Source organism: Protobothrops mucrosquamatus, unplaced genomic scaffold, assembly GCF_001527695.2.
Source record: "Protobothrops mucrosquamatus isolate PMUCROS unplaced genomic scaffold, P.Mucros_1.0 scaffold449, whole genome shotgun sequence".
NCBI classification, from domain to species: Eukaryota; Metazoa; Chordata; class Lepidosauria; order Squamata; family Viperidae; genus Protobothrops; species Protobothrops mucrosquamatus.
The window spans coordinates 246565-270188 of NW_015386772.1; the positions used below are offsets into that span (position 1 = coordinate 246565).

Consider the following 23624-nt stretch of genomic DNA (forward strand, 5'->3'; position numbering starts at 1 on the left):
TGAAAGGTGCTTCTAAACAATTGCAGAATTTACTGTCAAAAGGGATTATTGCTATAGCAGTTATTAACTGCTAAAAATGAATATTCCAGCCTTACAGATGCTGGGTTGATCCAGCATGGCAGAACAAGATAACACAGCACTACAACACTTTCAACAATTTATTCAGCATAGTAATAAGCTTTTACTAGTTTTCTAAATAGCTTTTTGTTTTGTGTTTTCCAATGTGCTTAAGTTTAAAGTTATAGATTTAGCTCTCAACTTTTGACAACTGAGCCCTAAATTTCTATTGCTAAGCAAGACAGTTAAGTGAGTTTTGCCCCATTTTATGACTTTACTTGCCATAAAGTAAATCACTGCTGTTATTAAGTTAGTACCATGATTATAAACAGAATCTGGCTTTCCCATTGACTTTGCTTGTCAGAAGCTTGGAAAAGGTGATCCACAGAAGCCCAGGACACTGCAATCATCAGGTGATCACGTAAGCCCAGGACACTGCAATCTTCAGTTGATCACATGAGCCCAGGACACTGCAATCATCATAAATATGAGCCAGTTGCCAAACATCTGAATTTTGATCACATGACCATGGGGATGCTGCAATGACCGTGTTGAAAAATGGTCGTAAGAGAGCCTTGGTGGCGCAGTGGTTAGAATGCAGTATTGCAGGCTAGCAGTTTGATCCTCACCAGCTCAACATTGACTCAACCTTCCATCCTTCCAAGGTCGGTAAAATGAGGACTCAGATTATTGGGAGCAATATGCTGCCTCTAAACCGCTTAGGGCTGTAAAGCACTGTGAAGTGGTATATAAGTCTAAGTGCTACAGCTATAAATCATTCTTTTCAGTGCTGTTGTAACTTCAAATAGTCACTAAATGAAAGGTTGTAAGAACTACCTGTAATCATATTTTATGAAACAACAGATTCATCAGGTCAGTGAGATCAATATATTAATAATTACATCAATATTTTCAAAACTGGAATGAAATTTATTTTTCCTATGAAAATATGTGTATTTTTCCATTAACCACTTTTCTAACTACTTTATATACCGCTTCTACTTTTTAATTATGAATTTTTGCAAATACTTTGTGAAATAAATGAATAAATTTTATCATATGTACTCTCTCCCCAAAAATTAGAACAAAGATGAGGTTTTCAGTCTGGCTATCAAAGAATTTATTATTAAATGGTGAAAATTTAATAATTAACATTTTTTAATTGAACAGTTTGAAGTTAATAACAATTACACAAAGCATCACATTAAATTGAAAAACACAACTTTTTAGTCATTTAGTCATAAAATTAATTTATGTTTGCCATGTTGTTCTGAATAATATATGGAAATCTCTTAATAAATGTTATTGAAATAGGTTAACTATGAGAATTTATAAGGATGACTCACCAAAGTAACAATGGATAATTTAAAAATACGGCTATATATCTTAAAATAGAATTCACCTGTAGACAACAATCACTATTTTCTTTAATCAACATATGAATCTAAAATATCTTCATTGAGACATATTTAGTGAGTAAAAGGACATATAAAGAGTAATAAAAGTTTGTGAGAAAAAAATATGTGAATAGATTAACTTCTTGTGTCTCCTTTAGCAGGAGTTATTTCAAACAATTATTTTTCTATCTATTGAGCACCAGCTTAGAGATATTTTGGCCCGTTCTTTTATACAGAATTGCTGCAACATACTGAACTACTCACTGAGTCATGTTGCAATTTTAACTGGGTTAAAATCAATGTTTTGACTTAACCATTACAAAATACGTTATGCTTTAGTCATACTCTTGTAGATTTCCTTCATTGTTTAAAATTGTTGTCATGCTGTCATCACCCAGATTAAACTTCAGCTCACGGGTGGATACAGTATCTTGACATTGTTCTGTAGAATTTGCTGATACAATCCATTGTCCTCTCAAAGATTGCAAGCTATCCAAATCCTGAGGTTCTAAAGCAGCTCCAAATCATATATCCACTGCCATGATCTCATGTTTGGGTTAAGTTCTTCTGTTGGCACTGATGCTTCATTTTCTCCAAACTTCTTATAATGCTGAAAAGTTTCACTTTCCTCTCTCTATAGAATATTGTTCATAGTCAGTTGGATCATCCAGGTAATCTTTGTCAAATTTGATATAGGAAGAAGTTACACCTTTTACCAACCACAATAGTGAACTCATTAGCTAATATATTTAATAAGCCCTGTTATATATGTCGATGAAGACTCAATCATCCAGGCCAAAGGTGTCAAAAGGTTGAATCATGGCAACTGGACCAATCTTTGTTAATCTGAGACATTGCTTATCCAAGCAACTTCATCAATCAGAGCAAAATAGCCCTGTTCTGTATGTGTTGTTTAACCAGAATCCCTTTATCTAACCAAGACCTGATGACATTCAGGTTATTTGTTCATGAAAATATTGTAGGATTAGATCTCAAATCTTCTTTCATCATATAAAAATAGCTTCTCTGCATAACTTCTGTTATTTAACTGGTTTGTTAAACTCTCTTCATCCAAAACATTTTAAACTCATCAAGGAATTACAGAGTGTGGTATTTCTCATTTTTCATTAACGCTAGAAAAAAAATCCTCAGTTTTAATTGAGTATATAGTCTAGGTATATTAGGTAAAATAATTTTATAAATCATTTGAAATAGAACAATCAGAATGTATCTATAAGATGAAAAACATTCAGGATCTAAAAAAAACCCCGCCCTAGTCAAATGGAGGAATGTCTTGAAATGCCAGAGGTGTGGAGTGAAGACTATGTTACAATATTAAGCTCTGTTGTGCCTTATTAGTAAGTGAAGGTAGGCGCAACCTCATTATCTACATCAGAACCACCATATAAGGAATGGCAACTAAAATTTGGTACTATATTATCTTTTTTGTTCTTTTATAAATAATTCAAGGTGGTGACCATATCTAATATTCCTTCCTCTTCCTATTTTCCCCACAACAATCCTGTGAGGTGAGTTGGGCTGAGAGGGACTGACTGGCCCTATCTGCCAAAATGCAAGAACTATCTGGAAAACCAAGATGAAGTCTTGGGCAACAAAAATGTAAGTATTTGGGTTCTCCAGAATTCTTTATCCAGTTGTGTGGTATTAAAAGAGATGGAGGAAGAGATGGAAATTTTCAAAAATTAGATGTAGCCCTGCCAGTCTGCTTTCCAATGTCTCTCATGCTGTTCAAATGAACAGAATTTATTAATAAATAAATAAGAAAATTAAGTTTTAAGAAAATTTAAGTTTTAAAATATTCAAAAAGCAGGTGTGTGGAAAAAATAGTCTGTAGTAGAAAACTTCTCCCTTGCACTTTTTCTGCCAAATTGGTTTCTTCTACAATAAAAATTGAGCATACTGTAACATATTAAATATAATTATCAACTACCTGGTTGTTCTCCCAGATTATGGCTTGAACCCTTTTGGTTTCAATTTCTACACTATTTATTTCCTTTATGCATGTTGTTTTTATTTTTTATTTTTAACTGTAAGGTGCCTTGAATTGTAGTGGAGTCAGGCAACCAGACAGAAAATATCTTGCATTCCTAAAAACACAAACTTAAGATTCAACAGATGATAAAGTCCAAAGCAGACCTATTTTACTATAAACCTTACCTTTTTTTTTTTGAGAAAAATAAAGCAAGATCACCCAGGCTGCTCCTTTTTAAAAAAAAATCTACTATTAGGAAATCCCAAAGGTGCTTTTTCAAGAGGACTTTGTTTTTCTTTGAAGATGTTTCGGTTCTCATCCAAGAAGTTTTTTCAGCTCTGACTGGATGGTATACTCCTTGCAGACAGTTGGTCATTTGCATTCTTTTAGAGCAGGGGTCTTCAAACTTGGTCCTTTTATGACTTGTGGACTTCAGCTCCCAGAATTCCTCAGCCAGCGTGCCTGTGAAGTCCACAAGTCATAAAAGGGCCAAGTTTTAAGAACCCTGTTTTAGAGAGTTGTTGAGAATCTCCGTAGACATTTAACTATGCACTTTGGGACGAACATCCTTCAAATGGTGCAGGAGTATGAACGGATTTCCAAAAAAAATGCAACTACAGAAACCATTTCCATTTCATTTTGAGACGCAGACAACACAGATTCATCCCCAAAAGCCTGTACCTGTGTTCAACAGTGAAGGGATACAGGGCAGAAAACTTCATGCAAAAGGCACAGCTCCACAACAGTCCTTTCAGCCTTTCCAAGAAGGTAACACACCCATTTGCACCATTCAGATGACCCTGAGGAAACAGACTAACCTCCAAGTGGCTTCAAAGACTCTCTAAAAGAATGCAAATGACCAGCTTTCTGCAAGGAATATAAATCCTTCCATTCCCCACCATTCAGACAGAGCTGAAGAAACTTCTTGGATGAGAAGCAAAACGCCTTCAAAGAAAACCAAGAAAATCCAGTTGCCTCCTGAAAAAGCATCTTTGGGACAACCCTGACCTGGATGACTGAGAATCTCCATAGATATTGAGAAATACAACACATAAATTAAAATGGAAATAAAGTAGCACAAAACGAACATCTAAAAATAAACCAAACGGCGTGAGAAAAGCGTACGCGTTAGTGCAAATGTAAATACCGAGCATCCCGGAGGGAGGGAAAGGACGTGGGAAAATGTGATTAAAAAAAATAAAGATCAAACATTCAGAATGCCTCGAGCGAGGGTGAGCAGACGATTATGCCACAAAAAGCGATTCTACGACTCTTGCAGCTAAAAAGAGATGGGGCCGAGAAGCCTCCAAAATGGTTTGCAGCAAAAGTCAAAATCAACCGCTGCAGGTCCAAATCCAGGTTTCATTTCCACGCACTTCATTTCCTGGTTCGCCTCCCATCCGAACAGGTTTGGGTAACTCAGAAGTTCTTTTGCACATTAGCGCAGGACGTCCGAACTTCGCGCAGGTTCCCACCGCCTCTAACTAGACGGGTGGGGCTGGGGCAGGGGTAGGCAACCTCGGCTCTTTTATGACTCATGGACTTCAACTCCCAGAATTCCTGAGTCAGCATAGCTGACTCAGGAATTCTGGGAGTTGAAGTCCATGAGTCATAAAAGAGCCGAGGTTGCCTACCCCTGGGCTGGGGCAACGTGGGCTGCCTTTTGAACAGGCAATTAGAAATGCGTCATCAACGTGCGCCGCTCGTTTCCTCGCCGCTGGTGCTAAGAGGACGGGCAGCGGTCGGAGACATGAGCGGGCTGGCTCTGCTTTTGCGAGCGGCGCGAACGGCGTTCCCATCCGGGGCCAGGCTGTTTCGCACCGGCTGCCTTCGGCCCGCTTTTGTTAAGGAGCTTTTCATGGGAAACTTCCAAGGGGTGAGGCCGCCGAAAGCTTCGCGGTTTCCCTGGGCTGGGGACGTTGGGATTTAAGGGGTGGAGAGGAAGACCCAGGTTTCCAGCGTCTCAGGAAATCCCTTGGCGAAGCAGGGATCTGCTTTTTAACTGCGGATGGTGATTCTCATGTTACAATTAAGGGGGGGGGGACCACCTTTTCTCCTCTGTTGCGTTTTAGCTCGAATTCAGTTCTCAGCGTTTGTAGCTATGTAGATGTTGGAGATGATGCCTGTAGTAGCTTCAAATAAGCTGTAGCTACGTTTGGGAAGGGAGGGATCCACGCATGTAAGTGATGATTTTTATTAGATTCCACTCAGACGGCAGACCAGAGGATAATGATGTTCAGCTTTTCAAGGTCAATTATTAAACAATATGGGATAGATAGATAGATAGATAGATAGATAGATAGATAGATAGATAGATAGATAGATAGATAGATAGATAGATAGATAGTATTCTTGATAGATAGATAGATAGATAGATAGATAGATAGATAGATAGATAGATAGATAGATAGATAGATAGATAGATAGTATTCTTGATAGATAGATAGATAGATAGATAGATAGATAGATAGATAGATAGATAGAGTCTTTCCTTAGCAGTGGTAATTGGGATTGGAATTTCCATTGCTGATACGGTCATAAAGCATAATGTCAAGTGTCACTTAATAATAGTAATCCCAGCAGTCCCCGTTGCCATCATTAAGTGAGAATCATGGATGGTTAAGCAGGATTTCCTCACAACTTCCTGCCAACGCCAACAAGTAAAGTCAGTGAAAAACTGGCAGTAAATTGCAATTCTCAGACAGCTAACAAGCAGGCCAAAGGGCAGATAAGTGGCTGCTGCAGTGCTGCATTAGTGCAGCTGTGCTGGGAGCGACTAGATAAGATAAGATAACCTTTATTGACATTTTTTACGACACACATCAAAAATGAAATTTAGTTGCCCGTTCTCAAAGTGAACACATACATGACACACACCTAAATATACTATATACAACATACACTATATACAACATATGTATAGACCTACACCCCTACATATACATAACATATGAATATTAAACACTGTCCATCTTGAATATATAATGGAAGGAGGAAGCTTGAGACTTCACAAGGTTTATACTGTATGGAACGAAACTGTGGCTGAATCTGGATGTTCTGGTTTGGATACCACAGAGCCCCCCTCCTCCCAGAAGGCAACAAGGACTAGTGCTGATAAGGGAAGCAGCCAGGTTAGGAATGGCTGTAGGATGCAGGTAGGTGTATAGGTGGCTGCTTTGGCACCACACAAGTGGGCATATATTATGGAATGTAGGCAGTGGTGCTACGAGTGGATGCACGTTGCATCTCTGGCATCTTGTATTATGTAGCTGGACTCCTTGGGAGAAAAAGCACTGGGAAGGAGCAACTTACTAGAACAACTTCTAGAAATTTCCTAGCGTTTTTGGACTTGGTTGGTGTTCATGTGTTTTGCCACTCTTCTGCTTGTTTGTCCTATGTAGTGACTCTTGCAATTATTACCCCATATGTTGTAGATAACTCCTGTTTTTTTCCCTTGAGGCTGCTGTGTCTTTTGGTTTACTTAGGATGTTTTGAAAGTTTTAGTTGGCTTGTCATTTTGTAGTTGGTTACAAATATTCTCCTTTATTAGTAACTTTCTTATGAGTTAGATATTACTATAGAGAACTGAGTTACAGGAGGGAAATTAGTGGTCAATATATTAATGTATTATCAAACTATTTTCCAAAAATCAGCACTCTCAATTTTCAAAGAACTTTAGATATATGGTATTTGAATCGTGAATTAGTGAACTTGGTAAACACTAAGGATATTTTCTTGCAACAGTACAAAATGTTTGCTATTGTTTTCTTCAATGTTTTTGCCTTCCCAGCCTAGTATATAATCCTATTCCCTGTAATCTCCTATTCATATATAGTAGTGGCCAAAATTGTGGAAACCTTTTGGGAAAAGTGTATTTTTGAGGTTTGATGGCTAATAACACCACTTCTTTTGGAGTAGTACCATAAAACTATATATCAATGGAAAGATAATTTAATCAAGAATGTAATGCAACAAAGTTTGTTCAATTATCTGTATTTTATGAAAAGTTATAGCTAAATAACCAGAAAAAGGAAGCACAACTTGCTTAGGATGATATCAGGTAGCTTTCCTTCATCTGATTGTAACCAATGAGCATGAGTGTTTAGAGAGCCAATCAGGTGTCATCTTGTTTTGGCAATGAGCCAATCAGATCACAGTAGGATTCAGTTATTGATGTCATGTATTGAAGCTGAGAGGAGGACATTTATCTGTGTATTATGTGATCGCTATCAAGTTGGTTGGGGTTTTTTTGTGTTCTTTCATTTAGTGAGCTTGTAAAACGTAATAAAATTAAAGTAATGGTGCAAAGAGTTGACTGGTCACCCAGAAAGCGATGTAAAATAGTATTATTAAGTGAACAAGGCTACAGTTATAAAGAAATTAGAAGAAAAATTGGTGGAAACTTAACCAAAGATTGCATTTCTAAGTTTTTGAAGAGGTATAAGGAGACTCAGTCACTACAAAACCACACTGGTAAAGGCAGGAAAAGGTGCACAACAGCAAGTGATGATAGAAGAATTAAGAGACTGTGCCTACGTGACAGAAGAAAATCATTTGGGTGTATACAAGATGAAATGGCGCAATGCAATGTGAAGTTGAGTGCAAGGAGTTCGGCACAGACTGCAGGAATTTGGCCTAAAATCTAGAATTCCACGTAAAAAGCCACTTTTATCTTTCAAACAAAGGTTGAAAAGACTAAACTGGGCTAAAACCTATGTTACCTGGACAGAGGAACAATGGGACAGTGTTATTTGGAGTGATGAGACCAAGATCTCCCTGTTTGGTAGTGATGGCATAAAATACGTAAGGAGAAGATTTGCATCCTGATTGCATTACATGTATTGTGAAACACCCAGTCAGTGTTACGATCTGGGGTTGTATGACATCAAAAGGTGTGGGCAGAATTTGTGTGATTAATGGGAATATTAATGGCCAAAAATACATTAATGAAATACTTGAGCCCAAACTGAAGCCTTCCGCACATAATCTTTTCCAAGACATTGAAGCATTTATATTTCAGTAGGATTGAGCTCCATGTCATGTTGCTGCTGTGTGCAAAAAATGGTTTCAAGATAATCATATTCCATTGCTGGAATGGCCTGGGAATAGCCCAGACCTTAACCCAATTGAAAATCTATGGAGCCGACTAAAGAAACTTGTTAGTCAGAAGCGACCTAGCAATAAAACCCTGTTAATAGAAGCAATCATTCAATCTTGGTTTCACATTAGAACAGCTGCAGAACTAAAGGACTTGGTTCACTCCATGGGAAGATGTTGTAAGGCCATAATTCATGCTAAGGGTTACCCAACTAAGTATTAACTGACGTGATAATTTTTGTATATCTCATTTTTTCTATGATGATAATTTTTGTATATCTCGTTTTACGTGTTTTACTTTTCTTCTTTATAAATGCTATTCTAAAAGCAAATCCTTCATAATAGTTATTGCATTACATTCTTGATTAAATTATATTTCCATTGATATATAATTTTATGGTACTACTCCAAAAAAAAGTGGTGTTATTAGCCATCAAACCTCAAATGTACGCTTTTCCCAAAATGTTTCCACAATTTTGGCCACTACTGTACTAAGCCAGGCTGACTCTGCTTAATTTCTGGGCCCAGCCAACATCACTTCTTGAGGCAAGGATCTACAAAGTACTTTTAAATATTGCTCAGTCATTTTGTGTAAAATCTTATCACATTAACAAGAGAAAGGTAGCCAGCTCGGTCTAAGCCAGTGACGGCGAACCTTTTAGAGACCGGGTGCCCAAACTGCAACCCAAAACCCACTTATACATTGTCGGGTGCTGGATGGTGTGGCCCATTGGGTGGGTGTGGCCCATTGGGTGGGCGTGGCTGCGGTGGTAACAGCAGACTGTGTGGGACTAAAAAGTTCAATCAATCAATTCCAACTTTGCAAGATCTTTTTTTCCCCCTGAGAAGTTGAAATTGACTGATTGATTGAACCTTTTTTTTTTTGTACACGGTGGCGGAGGCCTAAAGCGAAAAGGTTTTATAAAACCCAGCTGAAGGGCTCTGAGTGCCACCTCTGGCACCCGTGCCATAGGTTCGCCACCACTGGTCTAAGCAATTATATAGCTTTTCAAAAAGATTGTAGAAATACCAGACACCAATAAGAATATTCAGATCTCAGTAGTTATAACTAAGGACTATATCTTCTGAAGGAAGGAATAGATCAACTGTGTTCATTCTTGCTTGCAACTTTCAAGGTTTGTTTCAATAAGGCTTTTGTCCTAGATTTGCACTGAAACAATCTTGGTCACTCTATTGGATGACCTTTACTGGGAAAAGAACATGTAGTGTATACATTTGTTAATTCTTTTGAAACTTTTGAGCAAGTTTTCATACTAACAGTAGTATCATTTTGTGGAGAGTTGAGTTCTGTGTGGGTGCTACTGATTTTTCATGGTTTTACCACTCCTTATACATCTTTTCCAGAAATTGTGCTGGTTGTGGGGAATGTGGGAGGGATTTAAACCCCATAGCAATTATATTATGGAATTCTGTCTTATCACCCAATTCATCATCTGTATAGATATGGTAAGCAAAGTCATTCAGAAGTGTAGGGCTCATCTGCATCTTTCATTTCCAGCAATCTTTATAGGTTATTTCCTGGCATTATAATCACTTGCAAAGTCTTTCCAACACTTATCTCGTTTTGGATATTTTGGAGCAGAGGTGAAATTAACGGGAGTTCTGCTAGTTTCTCCTTCTATCCAGAGCAACAGGTAGAATAGTAAAACTATGTACCAGTCTTTTGTAATATGGGTATATCTCTATCCAAAGATAAGCCCTGCTTGTGGGTTGGTAGACTGCAGCACTACTGGGAGCTTTAGTCCACCTTCCTCTGTCCCATCAAACTGTCAGATGGGCTATTTGGGAACAGAGGTTGGTCAGTCTTACAGAAGACTGCTGGACTGGCAGATAGGTCTTCTGTTTGTGTCAGTTGCATTTTCAGGAGACTAATAGACCATGTGAGGAACTACCAGTGTAGAGCACCTCTGCATCAACAACCCATCATTTGACCAGTCTGAAAACAGGCTAAAGCCTCCATCTCAAGCACTCGCTTACACAAGTCTGGCCATTCACATTTGCCCAAGCCTTCTCCAACAAATTGGTTTTCTGCACAAAAGCTGGTACAAAAGAAGGCATTCCACACCCAACCTCTCTTCACCATCCTCCCATGGGCAGGTCTCTGCTTCATTGCTGTGCCAGAGTAGGGGTTCAGAGTAGAGGTCAACATTTCTTTAAATCAGACACCACATTAGACCAAAGAAGCTTAGGACTGCCATGAATAATATGCCATAGAGTGCTGCGCCATAAATATGTTCATTACACATAGTGCTATCTCTGTTCTTCATCATATCACAGTGAAATTATTGAAGGTGCTTAATCAGTAGCTGCCTGATTAGGGAAGGTCTCTAATCTAAAGCTCTGGGACATTCTGTGTTGTTGTAACACCTGCATTTGGAACAGCCTCCTTCCCAAGATTGGATAGACCCAACCTTGCTGGCCTTTCTTAAGACCCTGAAAACCTGTTTTTTCTCTGGTATTGATTGGGTCAGAACTTTGGATAAATGTGTCCTGAAGTGACTTTGAATTAGCATATGCTGTGGCTTCACCTTTATCTTATCTTGAAGTGTTCTGTGTGTTTTGGTATTGATTTTTCTGATGCATCTCTACTTAATTTTATAATAAATTGTCCTATAACCACAAATAAGCCACCTAAGGTTACGATAGAGCAGACATGTCAAACACAAGGCCCGGGGGCCGGATGCGGCCCGCGAAGTGGTTTCATGTGGCCCGCAAAGCCATCCTGGAAACAGTGAGGGAACGGCCCCCGCTGCCTTGGCCTTGGCCCAGGCTGGCCGGGAGCCAGTGTACAATTTTGTGGTGGCCATCTATGCTGAAACGCATTCAGTCTTAGCTCCACAAGGCCGTCTAGAAACAGCGACGAACCAGCCCCTGCTGCGTCAGCCCCGCCCCTTGGGTGCATGCTGGGGAGGTGTCACCCTTTGTGAGGAATGAAGAAATGCACCATGCCTTGGCGCTTGCCCTGGTTCCACCCCCTTCTGCCAGAGACCCTCAGATCTGTCCCACTCCTGCCCAGGCCTCTACAGGAACCCTTGACGTGAACGATGTAGAGCTGGCCTTGCCCACCCAGTAGGCCACATCCACTCCATCCACACCCACCCAGTAGGCTGCACCCACCCTGGCCACACCCACCCGGCCCCCTGAGGGCAACCGCAATGCTGATGCGGCCCTCAATGAAATTGAGTTTGACACCCCTGCGATAGAGGGAAACAGGATTTTGAGACTATTTAAATATTTCACATCTGAAAGAGACAAAACACTTTTTAAAGGAGAGGATCGCTACAGCTTGAGCAGAAGGAACTTCTATCAGTTCAGCTTCAAATTACATGACGCTATAGAAAATGCAAATGAGCTTCTGAAGTGTTGAAAGAGAGATGATTAGAAGTTACCATTTCCCTTTTCCTTAAATTATATGGCTCATTCCTGGAAAAAACAATATCTGCTTTCTTATGAAATAGTGATAAAACATTAAGGATAGTTTAATAGTAAGATCAGATACCTAGTAAGGTGCTGGTGGGTTTCCCATCTCATGATATCTTCAAGCAGAAGCTAGAGACAGCTGACTTGCAGAAAGCTGAACTCAATCACTTAAATGGCCCTGACCATTTCTTTGAACACCATAAACAACTTTTTTTTTTTTTACAAAAAAAGTCATTAAAATCTGTCATTTCAGAAGGAAGTATTTCCTTATCCTGAAATTAGCAATGAAGAATTGGAAGAAATCAATGACTTCGTAGCACCAGTGGAAAAATTCTTCCAGGAAGAAGGTACAATTTTGCCCTCCTGAGGACTTTTTTTAAAAATCTTTTTCTGAAAGGGTTTTCATCATGCCAAATATAAAAATAAAATATAATACTAACAAGGAAATGTCCAAGGTTGCTTATCTGTATTTTTTTTTTTTAGCAAAAAGTGAAAAATAGCAAGAATCATACTAAGGAGTTTTATTAATGCTGTGCTGGAACCTACTTTTTCAGAAAGTTATCTTTTTTTCTCCTTTATTCTCTGAGTGTTTGAAAAATTATTTAAAATATTTGCTGATGGCATTTTGGGACATATTTTTAATATCTGAGGTTTACTTCTATTAGAAAGAAATGTTCCTTCATGTTCTTCTAAATTTAGCTGAAATTTGGAAGCCAGAATGGTTGTGAGCAGCAGGAGAAATAACACTAAAACAAAAGAAAGGATATTCACATAAATCAGGGGTGGGCAATTAATTTTCCCAAAGAGCCATGTAAGAAACTGGGACTATTGTGGAGGGCTGAACCAATAGATTGAGCTTAATTCTGCTCAATGTTAATGTTATCACTTTATAAAAAGTAGCAAATTATATGGCTTTGATTAGCTGCTACCAGTAAGAATACATGTTATTTACATTTGATTTCTAATTTCCGATTGACCTCATGTGATCCAGACAGAGATAGCCAAAAGGCCGGATGTGGCTTGGGGGCCATAAAATGCCCAGGCCTGACATAAATCCTTTGCTAACTTCATAACTAAATAAATATAATTCACTAAAATAGAATGAACAAGCTTGTTTCTGTTGTGACTGTTTGCTGAAATAATCTTAACTGTTGAGTCATCTAATCATCGATCAGATATAATCTATGTTTTCTCATGTTCCTTAGTGGATTCTAAGAAAATTGATCAAGATGCTAAAATTCCACAAGAAACTCTTAATGGGCTGAAGAATCTGGGGCTTTTTGGCATACAGATACCAGAGGAATATGGTGAGTGAAAATGAATGTATTTTTCCCTCTTTGGGAGCAAGAAATACTTTGATCATTTACACATTTATTTATACATATTTACATATTTTTTATTTTAATTTTTTTATTTTACTTTCCTCCTGTATAGGTTTTTAATTATTTACCTCCAAGAATTGAAAATCCTCTTGTTTCCTTGTAGATTTAAAATTTCTATTTGTGTTTGAGTTGATGTAGTAATGCTATTTCTTTGTAGTATTCGGGGGCTAGTAAAGTTGAAATTTTCACTTACAGTTATTATTACTAGTAGCATTGTTCAAAAGAACATGATTCTTTCAGGAAACCCCTTAATACACATTTACATAAATTAGCATATACAATCATAAGATGTTCCCCATCTTTCCGTCTCTTGCCTAGACCAGGGGTAGGCAACCTTGACTCGTGGATTTTCAACTCCCAGAATTCCTGAACCAGCCATGCTGAGGGCAAATGGAAAGGTTTCCAAGCTGAGCAATGCTGGCTCAGGAATTCTGGGAGTTGAAGTCCACGAGTCATAAAAGAGCCAAGTTCACCTACCCCTGGCCTAGACGCTTAGACTTACAAACCATTGATGGGTACAGTAGTCCTATTTCATAGCTGGTAATGAAAGCAAGATTATAGAATAAGGCATTGGAGTCTTCATGACAGAAGTGTAAAAAATGAAACCCTATATAGAGTTGCTTTATATTGGTGAAACAGAATGGAAACAGGTATTAAATAATATTTTATGGGGAACAGTCTTGACAGAAAGTTGGCTATATTTCTGTTTAGGTGCTTAAGGAATAAGACTGAGCTTTCTATAAGATTCGGTTGCAGAACAGTGCCTTGGAGTTTTTTGGGACTCGAACACAGAACTTTTCTGCAACTCTTTAAAAGAAGTACCATATATACTTGCATATAAAACCATATATGGATAAACTGACCTCTGAATTTTTAACCAAAATAGCATAAAAATATGCCAAGCGCAATTGTGTGTGTATATGTGGTGGGGAGGGGTTGGAACTAAAATGTTTGCTTATTCACAAGTATATATGATATATATTTTTCCTGTCAGTCTCAGGAGAAGATTTACAGTTTTAAACAGCTGCAGACAGGTGCAGACGCCAAGGCTGGACCTGCAACTGAAATATTGTATAGTAAGCAATCCCAAACAGAGTCAGTGTTTTTTTTTCTTTACTTTTATAAACACAGAAAGTATTTTCTAAGAAAATAAAAACCTCAGTTAATTTAAAAGATTTTTTAAAAATCAGAAAGCAATTTTATTTATTTTTTGTGTTGTACACAATTTTTTTTTGTTTGATTACATCTTTTCCAGGTGGCCTTGGTCTTTCAAACACAATGTATGCCCGTCTAGGAGAAATAACTTCTCAAGATGGAGCTATTGCTGTAACTTTGGCAGCTCATCAGGCTATAGGGCTAAAGGTAATTTTTCCTTTTTTAATATATTAATTTGTGTTTATCTAAGGCCATAAGAGTCAGTGTTTCAAATCTGGAGATAATAGGAAAGTGTGTGTGTGTGTGTGTGTGTGTGTGTGAGAGAGAGAGAGAGAGAGAGAGAGAGAGAGAGAGAGAGAGAGAGAGATTAAATTGAAGGTTGATAATAAATTGAAATCTTAGATTTGAGCAATAATGAGTAAGATTCTCAACTCCATTTTTATAAACATTAAGAGCAATTTGTGTAATAAGTATTAGGCCAAAACAAAAGCAGCATGGACTTAATTCAATTCAGATAAATATATTTAATTTCTGAGAAATTTTAAAATTTAGTATGTTCTAATTCATACAGTTTTCTGAAGAGTTTACGTTAGCTCTTAATGAAATTGCCTTCATTACCTAACTGAGTGATCATCATGTCAGTGCCCCTTTCATTTAATAATTTCTGGAAACAGGTGTTGTGCCAGTTTAGGAAGACTTGCTATGCATGAAGCCATGATACTCAGATTATCCCAAAGGTGTTTTTTCACAAGGCAACTGGACTTTCTTGCTTTGTGAAAAAGCACCTTTGGGATAACTATGACCTGGATGGCTGAGAATCTCCATAGACATGACACTTAGAATACCACTTCCTGGAATGACATGGCCCTCAGGAATAGCTTGTTTCTGTGATCACAATACCTATAATTCAAAAATGCTTCCCTGTCTAACTGGTTGGTTTATTTGTTTGCTATTGGCAGGGGCTCCTGCTTGAAGGCACTGAGGAACAGAAGAAAAAGTATCTACCTAAACTGGCCTCTGGGGAGCACATTGCAGCATTTTGTCTCACAGAACCAGGAAGGTAGCATTTTTGTAATAAACTCATTAAAAGATTAAATTTATTTACAGATGAGATTGATCCCTGGTGAGAAAGATTTCCAGTCAAGAACTGGCCCTGTGGCCTTAGCTAAGCCATTTTCTGCTTCCTATTTGCATTTATCAGAATAATGCTAACCCACTTTGGTGTTTAACAAATATGCTCACCCTGATGTCTGGGACAAACCTTGTGAGAATGGGAGAAGTCTTGTTCATTGAAAAAAGGTGTCCAAGAGGGCAAGCTTCCTCTCTTCCCTCACCACAGACAGATATGCTTACAGACAAGTATAACCTTTCATTTCATCAGAAGCTCAGAGTTGTAGATATTTATCCATGTCACAAAACAATTGCAGAGATGCAAGAAAAAAATCTTGCTAAACTTTGAATGATCTAAGGCAGTAAATACCATATTTAATTAATTCCCACCCCACAAACACATTGACATTCCATTATTTATATATCTTAGGGTATGAAATTAGAGAATAAAAGTGTTATATCAATATTAATTAAAATTTAGGATGTCAATATTACACTTTGTTATTGCTTAGTGAGACATTTCTTAAGTGAATTTTGGCCCACTTTATGACCTTTCTTGCCACAGTTGTTAAGTTAATCACTGCAGTTGTTAAGTTAGTAACATGCTTGTTAAGTGATTCTGGCTTCCCCATTGACTTTACTTGCCAGAAGGTCGCAAAAGGTGATCATATGACCCCAGGACACTGCAACCGTTATAAATATGAGTCCATTGCCAAATGTCCGAATGTTGATCACATGACCATGGGTATGTTGCAACAGTCATTAGTGTGGAAAAACGGTCATACATCACTTTTTTCAGTGCCGTTGTAACTTTAAACGGTCCCTAAACGAACGGTTGTATGTTGAGGACCACCTGTAATTCTTGCTGTGTTTTTAATCTGTTCTTAGAATCTGAATGAACCATGTCCGCATATGTAATTACATTTTTCTTACTGGAATTGCTCCAACATGACAAACATTTGAGAGAGAAGCCGGAGGGCATGCACACAATTATTGTGTCTTTAAAATGGGAAGACGGTCTTGTATTTAGTTTGAAAGAAAAGACAAAGGACAGACAAGTTGGGGGAGCAGGCTCTGCTGAAACCGTGAGGGTGAGGCAAAAGGGAAGCACCTTGCTGTTGAATGATAGCAGCAACAGACTGACAGATAAATGCAGCAACAGACTGACAGGGAGACAGGAGAAATGTCGCTGTCCTGCTTCTTACTCAAGAGGAGCTAATAGTCTCTTCCCCATGTCAGTTTCTCCACAACTAGCTGATAGATCAGTGATGGCGAACTTGAGACCGAGTGCCCAAACTGCAACCCAAAACCCACTTATTTATCGCTGGGTGCCAGGTGGGCTTGGCCCACTGGGTGGGCGTGGCTGTGATGGTCATGGCAGATTGGGTGGGAGTGGCCAAGGTGGGCGTGATCACCTCGATGTTGCTCGTGGGGAGGGACACCTGTGGGGTTGGGGGAGATTCAGGGGGCCTCTGCCAGGTAGGGCAGTGGGCAGGAGGCTCATCCTGCGGAGTGAGGCGAGACAGGGCAGGGGTGCCATTGTCACAGGGCAAGGTGAGGCAGGGGCCGGGGCGGCTGCTGCCTGACACCATCGGAACCTGCACACAGAGGCCAGCGAGCGCATGGGTGTTGGGATGCATCTGGCCATGTGGGACCTCGGCAAGTTAGCGGGCGACTGGTTGAAGAGGGACAGTTGCCATCTCCAGGGCATGGCCTGTGTGCCCACAGAGAGGGCTCTGAGTGCCGCCTCTGGCACACATGCCATAGGTTCGCCACCACTGTGATAGATGATCCAGAGAGTTTATAAGCTGCTTTTTTTTTTTCAAAGGGCCAGGGCAATCACAAAGGCATATGACAAGGCCAAAAGCTTCACTCAGAGCAAGGCATAGTGAAATTGCAATGAATGCAGGCCACCCTGTAGTCATTCTGAGAGACCCTCCCCTGTGGGTCTTGACACAAATTCCAGAGAGCAAAGCTGGGTAGTTTTCTTCTGTGGGTGGAAGCTTCAGGCAAGGTGGAGAAACTGTTGCCACTTCCGCTGCATGAGAGTATCTGACAGTGACCATCTTTGTGTACAAATTTGTTTGCCTGTCTTTCTATTGGATGTACATTAAGTTCCCATTTGTTGTTACTCAAAGGAGCAATTTAAGAACCATTTTAAGGAATTATTTTAAATGTTTGGAGGAATAATAATGCCTAGCCTTTTCAGATTTAGATTTCTCTGGACAGGGAAAGGGTTTTGAGTTCAGTAGCTCAATTCAGCTACCAAATCTCATTTTCTTGATTTACCCGTATTTCAGTGGAAGCGATGCTGCATCCATTCAGACCAGAGCCACCTTGAGTGAAGATGGAAAGCATTACATATTAAATGGTTCAAAGGTACAGAACAGGCTACTTTGTCAATGTCAATTTGATTTACGTGTCTAAAGAGAAAGCTAGCTGGATGATATCAGCCTTTTTACAAGAGTGAATTGCACAAATACTAAAATAACCTAATAAGAAAGCAAGTGTATCCAAAGGTGCTTTTCTTTGTGTGAACTTTCTAACCATTTAGTGTTTAAAAAGGATTCATTTCCCAGTGTTGAATCCAGTTTGTCAGATCTGTATTCACCCTTAGGTAGTTATTTCCGAAGAGAAAATGTTACGGATGAATACTAAAGATACAACATCTGCTTATCAGTTCATACGTATTTAGTGAAGTAATTCTCATTTTTCTTCTGAGTGGGACATAAAATGTGTTCTTTTCTTTCAATTGCAGATATGGATATCCAATGGTGGTATTGCAGATATCTTTACTGTGTTTGCAAAAACCGATATTGTTGATAAAGATGGTACATTCAAAGACAAAATTACTGCTTTCATTGTAGAAAGAGCTTTTGGTGGAGTCACTAATGGAAAAGCAGAGGATAAACTGGGTATACGTGGATCTAATAGTAAGAATTGTATTCACATTATTTTGGAAGTTACAAGTGCAAATTGTTTACTAAACCTCAAAAGCAATTCCAGTGTTTTTGTCAACAACTTTCTCTAAAATGTCTGGGACAGAAATTTTTTAATTGGCAAAAAACTATATGCATATATTTTCTGAAAATTTTTAGTTGCATGATCACATTCACATTTTTACTTCACATCTGCATTTAGAATATTTGCGATTTTCCAAGTAAAACCCCACTGCCATTATTCTCCTCTTCTGTAAAATGTATCCTTCATTAACTGAAGTTAGTGGCAGATGGTGGGACTTCATATGCCATTTTTAATGTCCTTTTGTCATCTTTGTCCTGCTGAAAATAACATTGTATCAGAAACTCAGTGTAATTTATGATTTGTGCAATTATACCTACCATTCAGCATAAGCATATGATAGGAAATGGATATTTTTGTAGCATGCATTCCACACAAATAATGTTTAGGACGACTAATGTCACACCAGCTCTTAGCACACGTTATATTAGTTTGTAATTGTATAGGAGTCTAGAACAGGGATCATCTTTTTTCATAGCATCTACATTAATTAATATGCAATGTATTAATTACATATTACATTCTAGTTCTTTAAGTAGCACTTTTTGATAAATTAAATGAATTAGTCCTGAACACAGGACACAGCATCTGGAGTCATAGAATTGCACACACACCTCTTCTCATCATCTCAGTATTTTTATATCTGCTATTCACCTCATTGAGAACCCGCATCTAATTGGAATTTTTCAAATATAACACATAGTCCTGTTGGCAACAGCCACAGGTTATATCTAAACTGGGGAATGGGAAGAGTTGGAAATTAGAATGGTGGGCTCCCTAATTACTCTTGGGCCTTACTCCTAGTCTTGAAATCTTCTTCAAGTCTTTTGATTTCATTATGAGTGTTTATATCTCCAAGGATATCGCAAAACATTGAATACTTTTCAATCTTACAGCTTGTGAAGTTCACTTTGAAAATACAAACGTTCCTGTAGAGAATGTTATTGGAGAAGTTGGAGAAGGGTTTAAGGTAAGAGGTAGAGATAATGCCGTACACTTCATTGTGACATTTAGAGTGAATTTCAACTTACCCTTAATCACAAGATACCTTGATCAATTGTCCAAAATTCCAGCCAAATGAACCCCCCCCCTCTTGGTTTTGAATAAAAGGGAACTGTGGGAGAAAAACCATTTGCATCTTCCTTATACCCATCTGTATTTCAGGTTGCAATGAATATTCTAAACAGTGGAAGATTTAGCATGGGCAGTGCCTCTGCTGGAATGCTTAAGAAACTGATCGGTAAGGCTAAGCTTCTGGATTGCCAAGTTCAGTTAAAGTTCTTGTGTTGGGACCTTTTGTGCAAAGATTACTGTCATATCCTTATAAATATTAGTTTTGGTTATTGCATCTGTTTGCCGTAGTATTTTCTTTAGGGATTACATGCTGATCTTTATTTTGATCTCAGTTGAGATTTTTATTTATTAGTGCAGCAATCCCAAAGATGTTTTTTCAGGAAGCAACTGGACTTTCTTGTTTTTCTTTGAAGATGTTTCACTTCTCATCCAAGAAGCTTCTTCAGCTCTGACTGGGATGGTGGGGAATGGATTTATTTAAATCCTTCCATTTAAATATTTATTTAACTCCTTCCATTCCCCACCATCCAGTCAGAGCTGAAGAAGCTTCTTGGTTGAGAAGCGAAACGTCTTCAGAGAAAAACAAAGTCCAGTTGCCTCATGAAAAAGCATCTTTGGGGTAACCATGACCTGGATGACTGAGAATTTCCACAGACATTAGTGCAGCAAGTTACAAAGTTGAGAAAAGTGCTAGCTGGAGAGAAAGTTTGTAATTAATACCTTTGTAAGGCTAGGTCAGGGGTAGGCAACCTCGGCTCTTTTATGACTCATGGACTTGAACTCCCATAGCTGACTCAGGAATTCTGGGAGTTGAAGTCCATGAGTCATAAAAGAGCCGAGGTTGCCTACCCCTGGGCTAGGTGGACCCTGGAGTGATGTTCTAAGGGAGTTGTGGTTTGGAGAAACTCTAAAATTTCTCAAGATGTCCTGATACATGCTGTTTGTATGTATAATTTTTAATGAAAATCACACAGTTTGGTGGAGGAAACAAGTTTCTATTGTGCTATAGAGACTCATAAATACCTACCACATGGGGACTTGGAACCATTACCTTCTTTTTATTCAATCTCCTGGAAATGATTTGCCTATGATGATTAGGCAGAGTTATGTTTTTTTTGTTATAGAGCACACGTTACATTTAAAAACAAACTGTATGTGTCCTGGGCTCAAAAAGAGTGTTCTTCGTTTATCTACTTTATACAACTGTTTGGAAGAAAAACATGTGCAAGCCATTGAAAAACTATTTTTTAATTTTTACTGAGGTAAATATGAATGTTTAAAATGAACTTTGCCTTTAAATCTCCTGAAGTTCATACCATTCTTTTTTGTATTTGAAATAAATGAACATAAAGTCATTAAAATAATATTTTGAAACATGGCAATTACATTTCACATCAGTGAAATTAGGCAACTACTATCAGTGATCTCAATATAAATGTGTAAATATAAAAACAATTGATACTGCATTGATGGTGCCACAAATTGATGCAAAGGTTTCATTGGGATTTCAGTGTAAGTATAGTCCAGGGGTAGGCAACCTTGGCTCTTTTATGACTCGTGGACTTCAACTCCCAGAATTTCTGAGCCAGCCATGCTGGCTCAGGAATTCTGGGAGTTGAAGTCCACGAGTTATAAAAGAGCCAAGGTTGCCTACCCCTGGTATAGTCCATCTGAGAGATGAGTCAGTTTCATTTGTTACATTAATTCTAAATTGCTTTTTATTGACACATTTAAACAATATGTTGCTTTTCAGACTCAGTCCTAATACATAGGCTTATTCAATTGCCTCCTTTTCTCACTTTTTCAAGAAATGACTGCAGAATATGCTTGTACAAGAAAACAATTCAATAAGAACCTGAGTGAATTTGGATTAATTCAGGTAAATAATAAATTGTTTAATTTATTTGAGAAATGCTAAGGAATATAACATGATTTGAGCAACATCAAATTGTAACTATTTTTTAAAAACTTACAGTACAATAGTTGTAAATAAAATGAATTATTGCAAGTTTTATAAGAATCATGTATTAGATCATAATTTCTTAAAACTGAGAAGTTCTAATCTTATTTTTAATTTATGCATAATATTTAAATATAATGGATTTTTTAAATGAATCTTCCAGGAGAAATTTGCCCTTATGGCTAGGAAAGCTTATGTAATGGAAAGCATGGCCTATCTCACTGCAGGAATGATGGACAGGCCAGGAATCCCAGATTGCTCGGTTGAAGCTGCCATTGTTAAAGTAAGCTTTATTGAGATATTGGTGTAAGGCTAGAAATATTTCTGCTAATGTTCAAAAACAAGAAATCTATAATATATTTTCCCCTTTCTTCATTTCTAACTATTCTAGTCAAATACTTTTATTTGGTTGTATCAATTCAGTTCTTTTTTGTTGTTATGTGACTGCTTATCTGCAAGACTCTGTACATCTAATTGAAATGAATAGAATAGAATAGAATAGAATAGAATAGAATAGAATAGAATAGAATAGAATAGAAGTTTGAAGGGACCTTGGAGGTCTTCTAGTCCAACCCCCGGCTCAAGCAGGAGAACCTATACCATTTCAGACAAGTGACTGTCCAGTCTCTTCTTAAAAACCTCCAATGATGAAGCGCCCATGATTTCTGAAGGCAAGCTGTTCTACTGGCTAATTGTCCTCACTGTCTGGAATGTTTTTCCTTAATTCCAGGTTGCTTCTCTCTTTGATCAGTTTCCAACCATTGTTTCTTGTCCTGCCTTCTGGTGCTTTGGAAAATAACTTGACCCACTCTTCTTTGTGGCAGCTCCTCAAATATTGGAATACTGCTATCATGTCACCCCTATTTCTTCTTTTCTTTAGGCTAGCCAAACCCAAGTCCTGTAGCCGTTCTTCATATGTTTTAGTCTCATCTTAGTTGTTCTTCTCTGAATTTTTTCCAAGGTCTCAATATCTTTTTTGTGATTGGCTGCAGTATTCCAGGTGTGGTCTCACTAGGGTTTTATAAAGTGGTACTAATACTTCATGTGATCTTGATTCTGTGCCTCTGTTTATACAACCCAGGATTGTATTAGCTTTTTTGTCACATTGCTGGCTCATAGTCAAGTGATTGTCCACTAGGACTCCAAAGTCCCTCTCACAATTACTGTTTTTGAGCCAGGTCTCACCTAATCTTTACTTATATTTTTGATTTTTCCTGCCTAAATGTAAAACTTTACTTTTCTCCACATTAAAACTCATTTTGTTGGATAGGGCCCATTGTTCCAGTTTTTCAGTTACTAAAATTTGACTATATTGTAAGTTGACCATAAATCCCAATACAGTCATTTGTTTTAGTTGGGTTCCCAAATGCAGGTAGGATTGTAGAAATTATCAATGAAAGTAATGCAAATTTAATTACATTAATTTCACAAATTAATGCAAATTTATTCAAATTCAGTTGGGGCTTTGCATATCTTATGTGTCCACTTGTTTAGCTTTATTCATATCACACATGAGTGCTATATAGAGAACGTTCATTCTGTGAGAACGTTGAGAACTGACTATGGTTCTCAGAGTATTGCTTTTCACTGGCACTAAAGAATGGCTATATCAGAATTGGAGTATTGTAGAATTTCTAGCAGTATAAATATCTCAAATAGCAATAGCACTTAGACTTATATACTGCTCCATAGTGCTTTACATCACTCTTTAAGCGGTTTATAGAGTCAGCATATTGCCCCCAACAGTCTGGGTCCTCATTTTACCAACCTCGGAAGGATGGAAGGCTGAGTCAACCCTGAGCTGGTCAGGATCAAACACCTGACAGTGGGCAGAGTTAACCTGCAAGACTGCATTTTAACCACTGCACCACCATGGTTCAGCAGAAGAAAGCAAAAAAAAAATAAAAATCAGAACATATTCCATAGGAACATAACTT

At 38.2% G+C, this 23624-nt stretch overlaps 1 protein-coding gene across 1 annotated transcript in view; it reads left to right on the forward strand.

Moving 5' to 3' along the window:
• The first annotated feature begins 5173 nt into the window (after positions 1 to 5173).
• ACAD9 (acyl-CoA dehydrogenase family member 9) overlaps positions 5174 to 23624 on the forward strand; it is a 25680-nt gene continuing 7229 nt past the window's right edge. The window contains exons 1-11 of the mRNA XM_015816422.1: positions 5174 to 5323; positions 12239 to 12332; positions 13191 to 13292; positions 14623 to 14729; positions 15482 to 15582; positions 17933 to 18011; positions 18391 to 18565; positions 19550 to 19623; positions 19818 to 19893; positions 21536 to 21606; positions 21851 to 21970. Of these exons, the coding sequence (XP_015671908.1) occupies positions 5198 to 5323; positions 12239 to 12332; positions 13191 to 13292; positions 14623 to 14729; positions 15482 to 15582; positions 17933 to 18011; positions 18391 to 18565; positions 19550 to 19623; positions 19818 to 19893; positions 21536 to 21606; positions 21851 to 21970 (1125 nt within the window). The 5' untranslated portion in view covers positions 5174 to 5197. The remainder of the gene's footprint in view (positions 5324 to 12238; positions 12333 to 13190; positions 13293 to 14622; positions 14730 to 15481; positions 15583 to 17932; positions 18012 to 18390; positions 18566 to 19549; positions 19624 to 19817; positions 19894 to 21535; positions 21607 to 21850; positions 21971 to 23624) is intronic.